The sequence below is a fragment of the Dermacentor albipictus genome, chromosome 9, assembly GCF_038994185.2.
Source record: "Dermacentor albipictus isolate Rhodes 1998 colony chromosome 9, USDA_Dalb.pri_finalv2, whole genome shotgun sequence".
Lineage (NCBI taxonomy): Eukaryota > Metazoa > Arthropoda > Arachnida > Ixodida > Ixodidae > Dermacentor > Dermacentor albipictus.
In genome coordinates, this window is record NC_091829.1 from 8,315,727 (window position 1) to 8,329,185 (window position 13,459).

At 46.9% G+C, this 13,459-nt stretch overlaps 1 protein-coding gene across 7 annotated transcripts in view; it reads right to left on the reverse strand.

Annotated features, from left to right (window-relative positions):
• The window catches only part of dnc (phosphodiesterase dunce), a 696,777-nt gene that overhangs the window by 250,059 nt on the left and 433,259 nt on the right, over positions 1-13,459 (reverse strand). Inside the window, exon 1 of one of the 7 annotated variants that reach the window (XM_070524782.1) lies at positions 2,641-5,000. The exons of 5 other annotated variants lie outside the window; for them this stretch is intronic. In XM_070524782.1, the coding sequence (XP_070380883.1) occupies positions 2,641-2,921 (281 nt within the window). In that variant the 5' untranslated portion in view covers positions 2,922-5,000. Of the gene's footprint in view, positions 1-2,640; positions 5,001-13,459 lie in introns of those variants that run through there. One more of the 7 variants, XM_070524783.1, reaches the window with a different exon arrangement.

Here is a 13,459-nt window from a genome sequence, read left to right on the forward strand (position 1 = left end):
GGAACTGAGCATGATCCTAGAAGCAGCACGTCTTCGAGTGTGCTCGTCGAAATGCGAGACCGCTGTTCCGATAAAACAAACTTAAAGGAATGTTAGAACTTCGGTAACAAAGCGTTGTACCCGCAGAAAATGAAACGACAAGCTTTTCAGCGCGCAAGCCCTAGGTCTTGCTACAATGCCGATCTACTGGTGCACGGAGCGACAGGCTTAGATTAGTCGGTGGTTTCGGATTGCCGACTTTCCCCTTGAACCGAAGACCGGCCAAAAAAACATTTCGATTTCGCTCCGAAACAAAATAAGAAATAATGTTCCGGTTACGTTTTCGTTTCAGGCCAAAATAACTTTTTAGTTTTGCTTTGTTTTCGCTTCGCTTTTCGTTCCGTTCCGACACTGGTAGCATTATGGCGGTCCTTTGAAGCGTGAAGACTCGGCAGTAAGCTCTTCACAGCTCTTCGCACTTGCCACCCAATGTGCCATAGCCGTACGCCACGTGGCAGGCGCAATCGGGCATGTCCGCACCGTATGCGGCTGCCCCCTTTCCCCCGGGATGTTGCTGATGCAAAACACTCCTCGTATAAAATTAAGCGCGTAGAATCGCCACGTGCCTCGCGTGCAACGTACGCTCGCCTAAGTTAGAGCCCATACAGAATGCACAGCGTACGTATTTCAGCAGGCGTTTTCATAACGGGTCGGCTTTGGTGGAGTGCGTAAAACAGAGCAGACGGCCCACACTTGAAACGACCGCGGAATCAGCGGCCCTACTCAAAAGCATTTACGCATTTCGCTAAGGGGGTCTGTATATACGATAAGACTCCGGCCAGCGTGACGTACGGCGCGCTATAGCAGCTAAATTCTGTCCGTAACGCATTTTGGTGTTGCAATTTATTCTGTTATCTACAATTAACAACAGCGTATAATCCCCCAACAGTCGCACAGTATGAAGTTTTCTTCTGTACATAAAACGTGAGTCAACCTATGCACACATCTGTTGTACAAAATAAATAAATAAATAACACCGCACCGTGACAGCTAGCATAAATAGCGAAGGCGGCCCCCCGGCCAATAGTCAATAAGAAATAAAACCTTCGTGAATTCGATTTGGTTCAAACAATTTAGCAAAGCTAGCAGAAATCAAGCGTGACGTGGTATCTTCTGTAAGTTTTGACCTTCACTTCTGTAAACGTGTAGGGCGGTGCCGGGCGTTTGCTACCAGACAATTCAGATTATTGATTTAAATGTCTGACAAAAATTAGCGCGCTGACAAGAGGAACTCGCATTCGGATGTGTAATAATTTTATTATTTACATCCGGATTATGGGTAAATGACGAGTAAATTTTATGCCACATACGCGGGAATTATTTAGAGAGGCACCTCGCATACGGTAGAGCAGTTTATTAGAACAGGTTACTGAAAAACGCTTCTCAAGCACCAGGGATTGTGAATTCAACGCATTTCTCACAAACGATCGAAGCATTCCGATCACAGCTTCGGAACCGGGATGCCGTGTCTTGCAGGTTGTGATCACTTTCAGAGCGCAGCCCTAGTGAATCCGCCAAAGCCAGAGATGGTGAGAATATAGAACGGTGAAACTGTCATATATATTTATATATTTCAGACTCGCATTAGCTCAAGGGAGGTGTTGGGGTGCAAGGGAGGGGGGGGGGGGGAGGGGTAGGAGCAGTTTGTTGACCAGTACCAAGAGGTTGGCCCAAAATTGCTAATGAACGATAAACATGCCTCTCGCTAATCTGTGGCAAAGTGCGCTTGAATAGCAGGCACTGCGTGAGAAATCACCGTGTCCCGTTATTTCGTAGCAAAGCGAATGCCTCAAATGTACAAAACACAACTTGACAGAGGGAACTTATTTGCGTCAATAGAAGCTAGCTGCGAATTGCTACTCGCCACGTGCATGCTTTACGGCAGGCAAGTGTGCCGCGAACTTGCCTGTGGCACCATGGAGGTCTCACGTGTAATAATATATGGGGTTTTACGTGCCAAAACCACTTTCTGATTATGAGGCACGCCGTAGTGCGGGACTCCGGAAATTTCGACCACCTGGGGTTCTTTAACGTGCACCTAAATCTAAGTACACGGGTGTTTTCGCATTTCGCCCCCATCGAAATGCGGCCGCCGCGGCCGGGATTCGATCCCGCGACCTCGTGCTCAGCAGCCTAACACCATAGCCACTGAGCAACCGCGGCGGGTGAGGTCTCACGTGTGTTCCGCCTGGCTTACAGGGTTATATCTTATCCAAACACTGCGGCTAAACCAGGCCACTCCCGCACTTCTCCGCTACTTACAACGAAGGTTCTAAACGTAGCGAAAGAAAATCATTGTAATGTTTTGTGAGTTCCTTCTGGCAGCGTTAACAAAAACGTAAGCGGCGTCGCTGTTACCCTCACGTCGGAAACGATATTATATTTGCTGAAGAGCACCGTCAACATTTGTTAACATTTCTACGCCGCATGAAACTTGTAGAGGCCGTCTGTCTGGCGCCAGATTTTAGAGGACATTGCGTGTGAGGAACGCGTAGAAAGCCGAGCATCAGAAATAACGGGAAAGGTCAACGAAATAACCAAGGTTGCGGCGGGAGAACTGACGAACTTAAAGAGAAGAAAAGAGAAACACCGTACACTTACGCTAGCTGCGAGATAGGTCGGTGCCGCCGGTAGTCAATCCTGTGACCACTGCTCGTGTAATTTAACAGACTGATCGATCTTGTGACTGCCACACGATTTCGGTAGCCTTTGGCAGGTGCCGTCGTGGGCGCACGATCTGTCGTTTGCTGCTGATGGTTTGTCGTCTGCTGTTGTTGCGAGCTGGTCTGGTGCTGCTGTGACATCATTGTCTGCTGCTGCTGCTGGTTCAAAATTTGGTTCTGCGCTTGCGGAGGCACGACTGCCGACTCGGAAGACGTCATGGTGGCTTACAGCGCGCACGCACTCAACAACTCTTACTTCCAAAAACACAAGAGTTACACTCGTTTCACAAAATCAGCACGGCGATGACGAAGTTTCATCACAACTCACGACGTCGTGGTCAGATAGCCGAACTATTTCCTCTTTCCCTTTTTCTTCGCCTTAGGAGACACAACTCACTATCGCATTCACACAATCCGCATGGTGAAGCCGGCGACGAAATCTCATGATAGCAGACGATGTCGCCAGCACGACGATCCCAGTTGCTGCGATTCCGATCCACGGAAGCTCACAGCGGCAGGAGGGTCCGATTATCGAGCAGGTGACGTTGAAACAAGAAAATCCCGCGAGGCACACCCAACGCGGCGAACGCAGATCTACTGCGGACGACAGAACAATCGGCCACTTTTGAAGGCCGTAGATCAGCGCCCAGACATCTGCACGAGGTAGAGAGTATAAACCGAAAGCGAGGATGTCGAGGAGCTGCTGCTCGCTGCGGCGACGTTCGAGCGCCGGCACTTCTGCGAGACAAGTTCTAGTCCGCTCCCGTATCCGCGCAATCTGGGGCCACCGCTTTCACTCTTCTCTTCGTCTCCTCTCTTTTTCTCTCTGTTTCTCACTCTCCCCCTCCAACCGCTCCTCCTCCTTCTCTAACAGCCGCAGCAACGTGCGCGTGTTTTCCGTGCCTTCTTGTTTTATTTTATCACTCTCTCGGTTCATCTCTTCCCTGCGCTCCAGGGCTGTTATCTCGTTTCCACTTTTTCTCGACCCATAGGCAAACTCGCGTCCGAACGCGCGCGTGCTTCAGTCCGCTCCCTTTCGAGAAAGCGTCCCGCGTTGTCGTCGGCTGTGCGAGTCTGCTTCTTTTGAATGTCTCTGCTTCCTCTTGTGTCCGTGACGCTGGCAGTGCCAGCAGCACAAGAGCGGCGCGCGCCGTAAACAGATCGCGATATATATACAGACACGCTCTCTCGCGCGGGCGCACTTCGATTCAGCTCGCGATGCGACGATTCTCCGGAGATATAGACACTTCCCTGCCCGCCTGCTAGCAGAGGCGAGCTCTCCTGAACGATAGGCTCGCGGGAGAGTACGCAGCACTCAGCGGAAAGGGAGAGAAGGCACTGCGCGCGGCAGGTCTAAATTTGGGCCACTCCCGGTGGGGCGAAGCCTCAGAAGAAGAATAGCATTGCACCGCCTCCTCAGGGAGGCCTCAGTGGACCTTCGTTCTTCTTCTTCACTTGGTTCTCTTTTTCGCCTAGAGTGCCGAGCGCCTATTCACAGGGCAGCGTAGAATCAAAGGCCGAAGAGGTCGTAGGTGGCGATGAGTAAAGTGCTCACCGGTGAAGCTGTACCCAGGCCTATGCGATAGATCCACAGTATGTTTCTCCGGGACTTGAGCTATTTCAGGTCGCGACACAGCAGTGCGAGAAACGCGCGCCATTCAAGGGACGGGCGATTCAGTGCGAAATGGTTCTTTCGGCCCTAAGTTCATCCGTGGTTCCAGCAGATGGCTCGTTACCGCAAGTTGACAGAAGCCGCTTCCTGACATACACCAACGAAGCGCTGTCGCCAGGGGTCAGCTCTATCGTGTCCCGAATAGGTCCCAAAGTAAACGGTGGCGTAAATGCAGTCGCGAAACATCGGCAGACGATACACGACCAGTGCAGAGGCACACATGCACGTGAGCAGATGTACGGTGACGGAAGTGTTGTCTTCGACGAGCGGTGTCCGTCAATGAAAGCCCCGAGTTTCACTCGGAAGCATTCGGCGCGTTGAATGCAGGTTGAAGGCAACAGCTCCCAAAACGATGAAGCAGGCAAATGTGAATGGTTTCGATGTGGATGCACTCACATTTAGCTTCGTCCGACTAGCGGCCACAGATCATTCCGCTCCATCTTCTTTCTTTCTTTTTTTTTCCGTTTAACACTGCAATGGAGAGTGACGCCGTTAGAGTGGTGACGTTCGGCGTTTCTCGGGGGCGAAGAGACAGCTGGCAGCGTGCGCCGGCGGCGGCGCCGTTTGCGACGAGCAGGCGTTCGTCGTGCCGTACGCGATTGTGCGATCGCTCACAGGCTTGGCACTCTTCCCGGGGGTCTCTCCAGTGCCGCGGGCCCACCGGTCGGTGCGCTGTATGTTGCCGCCGCTCCGTGTTCTCTCACCTCTACCATCCATCCTCCTCTCTCATTACTCTCGCCCTCCTCTTCGCGCTCTCCCACTATCCTCTCTCAGCCTCCTCCGCCTATTCTCTAGCGAAGAGCTGTCGCTACTCTTGCGCGCTGAGATTTTTCCTATAGCATTTCGTACAAAAATTACCACGGCGAACTCAGGCGCTAGTGGTGTACGCGAGCTGCTAGTAACGGCGGCTCAGCCACACATTTGCCTGAACTCCTTTTCAGTGGCTTCAAACGGCTTCGCGACTTTGAATACTGATCATATTCAACAAAACGTTACGTTATATGTGCAACAACTGACAGTGATTATGACTGAGCAGGAACTAATTTCCTTGGAGCGCTTAGAAACAAAAATGTTTGCGTGGATACTAACAAAAGACAAAGCTTAATAAATTAAGCCACAATAAATGTGGTAAACAAGATAATCAGATCCATGTAATGCCTATCATTCCCGTAGTTACTTGAGCGACAGCAGTGCCAGAGTGCACCCTAGTAATTTTTGCACGAAACAATATATGGCCTTCACCGCCATCAACACCCCCTTTACATCAGACCTGCAATGTCGCGAAAGGCCGGTAAGGATTCAAATTAATGAACCGCATAGTGTCGAAACGCTGAGAGCGTAACAGCGATTTTGTTTCCGGACTTCTCACCTTACTTTGGTTTAACCTGCCGGCTTCAGCCCCTGGGACTCGCCGGTACAAAATCAGTTAATGATGTGAGGAGCAGCGAAGCAACGAGAGCATGCGGATCATTTCGTTTCCCGACTAATCTCGTTATTCTAGTTTGTATAAATCGCTTCTACTGTATCACGCCATTAAAGTCGAACACGGTTCCTCAGCACTCTCACCGTTTTTCCTTCTTAATCTCTCGAGGTATTAAATAGATGTTTCTTCTGCCGCAGTGCGTACCGGCGCGGGGTCACGTAACGAACCGCAGAGCAGTGTAGAAGTACGGCCCACGCGTCAATGGCGCATACACAGTCTGGGGGATCGGCCAAGAATAGAGCAGCCCAAAATAATATAATACAACGTATAAGGTGCGATGAAATTTAACCACCAGTCGACAATAGGTAGGTTAGGATAAAGGACCCCGGACTTGTTACGCATATAACAAAAAATCACACAGACATACCACAAATCAAACTCTGGAAGCACGCACAGCCATGTCATCTTTCTTTTGAACTGTACAAAGAGAAAAATGCCAAAAATAAGGACACAATGTGTTCTCTTTTATTCTATGCATCATATCACGTGCTTAAGTTCCTAACGACTTCTTTTTTCATAAAGGAAGCGTCACTCATCCCTATACGTCCCCCAAAAAAGTATTTTAACGCTCGCCACATTGTTTCCAGATCGTGCTGTTCATTGCAGCTGAGCACTGGGTTAGCAAAAAAGGAAAATGTAGCAATACACAAGACCGGAAGCCATTCGCAGCAAGCAGTGTGGAACACTAGTAATAAAATTAATAAAATTAACTTATTTCAAGACTTTCAATATGCCCTTTCGAATTTTCGAGGTTGCTTAGGGCCGACAGTTCAAAGAAGCTGCATTTTTAGGCTAGCTCAGAGGGATCTTTGGGGAGGAACTGAGTTATGAAAGCCGGAGCAGAATTCATTATGCAGGAGTTTAAAACTGGCCGGCCAGGGTATTGAGCAGAAAGCTTGAGAAAAGTTGGTCATAGCCCGGGGTCTTTTGTAGCTTACAAAGATAATTAAAAAATTCTTAATGGTTGGCTATCCTTCATTTAGCTCTCAGTAAACAACGTTGCAGAATATGCGCAATAATGTAGTCATAAAAGTCACTTCGCACGTTTCAGAGTGTAGCTGTTAATCATCTACGACGCCTTGTACGGAATAACTGCTTCATACGTTGCAACTACAACTTAAGGTCGTAAGGTCACATCAAATAACGTATTATTTATGCACCTCTTCTTGCGTCCGGCAGGCAACGCACTATGTTTTGGTCTAGAACGCGAGGGTGCACTGTGGCTGCTGGTTAGGGGAACGTGCCACGCAGTTAGTTCGATACACTCAGATCTGCGACGCCTTGCATGCAATACTTACGCCATATTTTGTAACATAGAATATAAGACTTAGTATTACATGCAATTACATGCCGTTTGCCTGTATTCTTTTTAATATTTGGTCTGGTATGATTGAAGCGGAGTTAAAAAAGAAAGAATGGCATGTTGCACTAACACGCACTTTGCGTGTGAGAGCGCCAGCCAAGTGAATGCACTATCATGTCTTATAGCGACAGAGTCCAAAATAATATAGGAGATCCAGCCACAGGCTTTCTCTTCTGCAATACGTTTTATGAAATTGTGAGAATTACCAGTCATAATTAGGACCAGACAATAGGCTATGTATTTTATGCATCGTTGCATGCAGCAATCCGCTCTTGCAGGCCAAATATGTGCTGCACGCAACGCCGAGACGAAGACAAGCAAATGTTGGAATACATTTTATGGTAGACTTGACCCCTAGATTTCATATCACTTGTCACCCGCGTCAGCTCAAATTACGGCAGACAGAGCTCCTAGTGCAAAAAGAACAAAATGCGAGAAAATCCAGGCCTTCTTTCATTAGTCTGCTTACAAAACATAATCATTACGCATGGAAATGTACTGAAATATGACGTGCCCCGAAGGCGCTCCAGAAAGTGTCGAGACCGCATTCAAAACGGCGTCCAGCCCTCTTCCTTAGCCCGGCTTCTTTAAAACGTGCAGCGCCGCGAATGCTAACAGCGCCGCTGTCAGCAGCACATGCACGAAAGTAGTGCTTGGTTTCGAGATCGTTTAAGGTGAGTGTTATCGCTCTCCACTGCGTTTCAACGCAGCTCCAGGCACCTTGCTTAGCCGTCTATTTACAGAGCTCAATACCAGACGACGTTGTGGTGCAGATGAGATGGTCTCTCTCTCTCTCTCTCTCTGTGCGTGTGCGTGTGTGTGTGTGTTTCTGCTTGTGCGTGTCTGTTTGGCCCCCGTGGGCGCTGTCAGTGCGCCACGTGTTTGCTGTTGTAGATACCGAACGACGCTATGGCTGCTGAACAGAGGAAATCATCGCCTGTCCATGGGCGCTGGCATCTTGATAACGGAAAGCTGATAAGAGGGCATTTGTTCACTGTAGCACGCAGCAGCGCCAACATGGCAAATAATGAAAGAACGTAAGGAAGAACAGCTCGGTGTTCTAAGCAATGAAATTTGGAGAGTGGTAAACGTATAACCGAGAGCAGTTTGGTCAGGTTTGGGTCGCAAACATGAATCTGTCGTAACCTCAAAGTTTTAAGAAAGAAGGATTAAAAAAGAGCGTGGATAGCTCTCTGCGACAAGTTCCGGTTGACGGAGACGTAGTATAACACTATTAAATGCAGAGGACAAGTACGAGAAGAATAAAAAGAAGATGCAAGCCATGATACGAATTATAAATGTGCGGAAAAAGGACAGTAAGACAAAAATGGACGACATATGCCTCCGGAGCATATTTATACGCGACCGGCGTTTAAGCTCAAAAGGGTGGAAGTTTGGGCGAGTTGGTATGTCATGACTTTTTGTTTGTTTGTTTGTTTGTTTGTTTGTTTGTTTGTAGCGCAGCCCAGAAAGAGCAAAAGGAAAGGTGGAAGGCGTAATGAAAGGGAACGGAGAACAGAGTGAGCGCTCACTCTGTTCTCCGTTCCGTTTCATTACCCCTTCCACCTTCCTTTTTGCTCTTTCTGGGCTGCGCTACAAGCAAAAAAAAAAAAAAAAGGCGTTTAGGCTATTCGCGCGTAAACCTATGTCTCGGCCTCGTCGGCCGAGACACGGCCTCGTCGCCTATGAGCAGTAAGGAAACACAGCGGGCGGTAACAGGCCACTGGCGCCTACTAACCGCTGTGTGACTATCCCTTTCGCAGCGTCCTGCGCAGCAGTCTGGTGGTAAGGGTCGATGGTCGACGTCCTAGGTACGGTGAGGCAAGGTTAATTCCCTGCGTGCCACCTTGCAGAAATTTGCCAGGGCCAATACACTGCCTATACAGACTTAATACAGACCGCCTATGAGCACTACATAGACGGTTCACAGACGCTCATATTGTATAGTCTATGACGTATATGGTATAGACAGCTTATGAAATATGTACATTTAGGTCCAAAAATACATAGACTTCCACGATGCAATAGAATAGCACTAAGGAGACGGAAACAAGAGGTAAGAAGTGGGCGAGAGTCAACGGAGCTTCCAGGGTGCGTGTAGGCAGGCAGACAGATTGTTTATAGGCTGTAGAAAGTCGTAATACATGGGCTTCTTATAGAGACTCCAGAGAACACACATGTTTTTCGCGGACTTACAGACCGCAAAAAGCATAAAGACCCTGTTAAAGGAAGATAATGAAATATACAGACTGTCCGTAGAAGGTCCATAGTCTTAATATGTAAAATAGGTAAATACTTCTAAGAGCACTTACATATAGCCCAGTGACTGTAATGTTAATTGCAATATATGCTACACAATAATGCGCAGCATGGAAATCCGAAACTTAGGTATATATTTTGGCTGCTATGGAATCCCAAGCTTGCACTTATTAAGCCTACATGAGCCAATTACTGCAACAACCCATAAAATATATCGTCTATAGTCTAGTGTTAATCATGGTTGGTCTTTCTCACCATTAAAATAAATGCGTTGCAGAAAGGCCTGCGACTGGAGTATTTCATTTTGGATTCTGTCAATGTAAGACTTGATAGCACATTCGCTAGGTTGGTGCTCCTGCAAGCAAGGTATATTCTATGCCATCCGCATGCCAATAGACAATTTATGCACTCGCGGCATCAAGATTTAGATTACACTGTCTAGAGCGCGTCTACGGCTAGATCTCCTGTGAATGTCCTCTATAGATACCCTCTAGATGGAGCCAAAGCAACCTATATGACGTCTGCAGAAGGTCCACTGCGGCCATGCAATGCGTACTTACACAGCTAGTTCTCAGAGCAGCGCACGCTTCTAATGAGACTAGGTAAAGGTGGAGCCGTAGGCGGCCCAGAATGTCCCCGATAGAAGCGGGATCCCTGCACGCAACGTCGTTCAATAATACGCACGTGCCACGAGGGCGGTGCTGATTTGTTCCACACCCCCCCCCCCCCCCCCCCGCCTCCGCTCTCCCCTCCTCACTGCTTCCTTAGGGCGGATTTCTTTCGCAGAGACGCCGATTCAAAACGGCACAAGAAAGAAAAAAAGACTATTCTGATGCAAATACCTATGCAATTTCGTGACCTGCGTGCGAGGAAGTATAAAAGGTCAACGCTGAAAGGCAGGAAGACGAACAGAAAAGATCGGGGGAAAAAATTAAAAGAAAGCTGACCGTTCATCTGATCTCGAAGATCTACAGACGCAGATTGGAAAGCTATTATTACTGGGTCAGAATTTGATGCAAATATTAGCTCGGAAGGAGCAAAATCCAGGCACAAAGGAGGCAAAGAAGTTTGAACCAGAGCACCAACAATGCCAAAATAATGAACACAGCGAGAGGGGACAGAAATACGAAGAAATTTATGTATGCGCGCGAGAAAATTTTCGAAAAAAGGAGGTCGAGGCAGTCGTAACGAAGCGGTAACAGAAAACTAAAGTATAACGTGCTACGAGAAGGGCGTATCGGTGGTGTAATTACGTGCCCTCACTTCAATTCAGGAACCCCTATGGAAAGCAAGCATGCGCGCGTATACTCAAAGTTGTGAAAATAAAAGCTTAAAAGACAGATATTACCTTCAAATGAGGTGAAGGGGAGAGAAGAACTATACCGGGAAACAGCAGCAGACTTCCTTGGCAATTTTCCTGTCTTTACTTTTTAACATCATCATCAGCCTATGATTGCGGCTTTGACCGCTTTTCGCCAAAGTTCTCATGCTCCTAGGAAGTTTATCTGAGTGACGTCGAATAAGTGTACCTCTATCAAACGTCTATGAGAGTTCTCTTTCTTTGATAGATATAGATATCCGAGAAAAGGGCGCATGCTTCAACAGAGATGAACGCACACATTCTTGCTTGATGAATAGTGACGGTTAAACGAGCCCACCCTTCACAAAAGGGTGGGCTGTCTAGGGATGTGTTTCCGTTCTGGTTTGGCACTTCATTCTACAGAATTTTTTAGGGACCTGCTTCTGACTAGATTTGTGCTAAGCCCGACATACGTCAAAGCGCTAGCTCACGCTGAAGTGCCGATCGTTGCTTCTGGTTATGATTTTTTTGGTGTTGTTGTTGCTGTTGCTTCCCAATTGTTATGATCCTCCCCTTGTCGACAGTTGAAAGAACAAACAAACAAACAAACAAACAAACACACAAACAAACAAACAAACAAACAAACAAACAAACAAACAAACAAACAAACAAACAAACAAACAAACAAACTAACAACTAACTAACTAACTAACTAACTAACTAACTAACTAACTAACTAACTAACTAACTAACTAAACTAACTAACTAACTAACTAACTAACTAACTAACTAACTAACTAACTAACTAACTAACTAACTAGGCTTATAAGTAAATTGTCACTGAAAAATGGGAGTATTTTTATAACGCTAGGGATATGCGAAAAACAAATTCAGAAAGGCCAGTACCATCAGGTGACCGAAATAAAGATACATACCGCGTGTTTCTGTGAAAACTCCAACCAACTTCAAGAAAAATCATCACTGGCAGATAGCAGACTTCTAATCCTTGAACTAAATTGCTCCAACAAGTGCACGAAAAATCAAAACGCATAATTGACTAGTTTACAAAAATAAACTCATTGGGTTTTTAACTAATTACCTTATGGCACATATCGCAATCTACAAATTGTAGGTGTAGGCTGCTTGCAAGTTTATAGAGCTTATGCAGACGGTTCAAGGGTACAAAAAACTTTTCCGAAAATCCACGACTAATCTTCCCGGGAATAAATGTTGGCTTTTCACACCAAGCAACAGGGAACGCCATGTGTCAGTGTTCCTTCGTTATCCGCCTATAGCAATCAACAGCAGTATTTCGGTTCGGCTGTTTAAACGATATGAATTTTGCATGGTTTTGTTGTGCGCTTGAACGCGCATGCGTCCGATGTTTACTTCAGTGTAGGCTTCCGACCATAAATCAGTTGCAAATTGGCACCTTTTCTGTCCTTCTCGTTAGTGTTAGTTCTTGGGCCATTCTTAAGCTCGCATCTATATAATATTTCGTTCACCATTTCAGCTGCACCTTCAATAATGTTCCGTGCTCCCCATGACGCACTTAGACCAAATATTCACAAATAGGAAAAGAAGCTCGGCACAGACATCCCCCCCTCCCCCTGACCCCAGACGGTTTTATCTTAACTCTTGGTGTTAGTGTTTGAGGCATCTTATCACATTTGGATAGACCTTTTGCAATGCGGCAAAACGACGTGTTTTCAAAGGTTTTCACCACAGAGCCGCGCAAAGTTATGATAGCTGTTCCCCAAAAAGGGAATAGATGAAAGAAAAAAGAGTTCTTTTGTTGAACGATGAGACATCGCACATCCATCTCTGTTTGGGGACAAGCACATCTTCCTTTCTTTTTTTTTTTCTTCAGTTTATGACACGTGTCCTGTAAGCATTTGACCAAGAAAAACTAAAGCAGACATGTCACAACCTCAACACCTCGGGCAGTAGAGACAGTAAGGCCACAGTGCTGAATAGATCGCGCCGAAACCGCAAACATTCGCAAATGGAAAGGGCAGGAAAAACATGTAAGGCCGCAGTCCATCTTACCGAAAAGCGTACAGCGCTAAGAAAGGCATAGCTAGGTTAGCCAATAAGGGAGCCACCAAGAAATAATAAGAACCAATAAGAGCCAATTAGTGCAGCTGTTTCGTGCGCCTTCATTGGCCGGATCTAACCGGATAACAAGATTTTCTTTGTGAACTGAGCCCGAAGGTCCCGAATTCAATTCTCGAACGCGACAGACGCGCTTCACACGGTCAGAATGAAAAAAAAAAATGGACATACGCTGAGGTTATTAAGTGAAAAAAAGCAAAAAAGCCATCGTAAGGTATACCAAGATTACCAAGATTATGTCTGCGTCCTCCACATCCGCTATATCAGCATATAAAGTATCCCGCGACAAAAAAAACTGAACAAAAACCGTTAGTACCAACGCTGTAAGAGGATAACGGAGCGATATGACGAGGACTAAGGAAGAATGGCGGCGAGAGGTGTACGCGCTGCTAAGTGCTACACAAATGCAGTTATTAATCGTATACCCCTTGAGCCACAGTGGCACATAGCCATTCTGGAGGATCGGTCCAGGATGGACACATAGCCAGTGGACCCAGAAATTAGGTAGCCAAAATATTAAACAAAATTCCTAAATATCAAGGAAGGCATCCGTCTCTAATGGCAG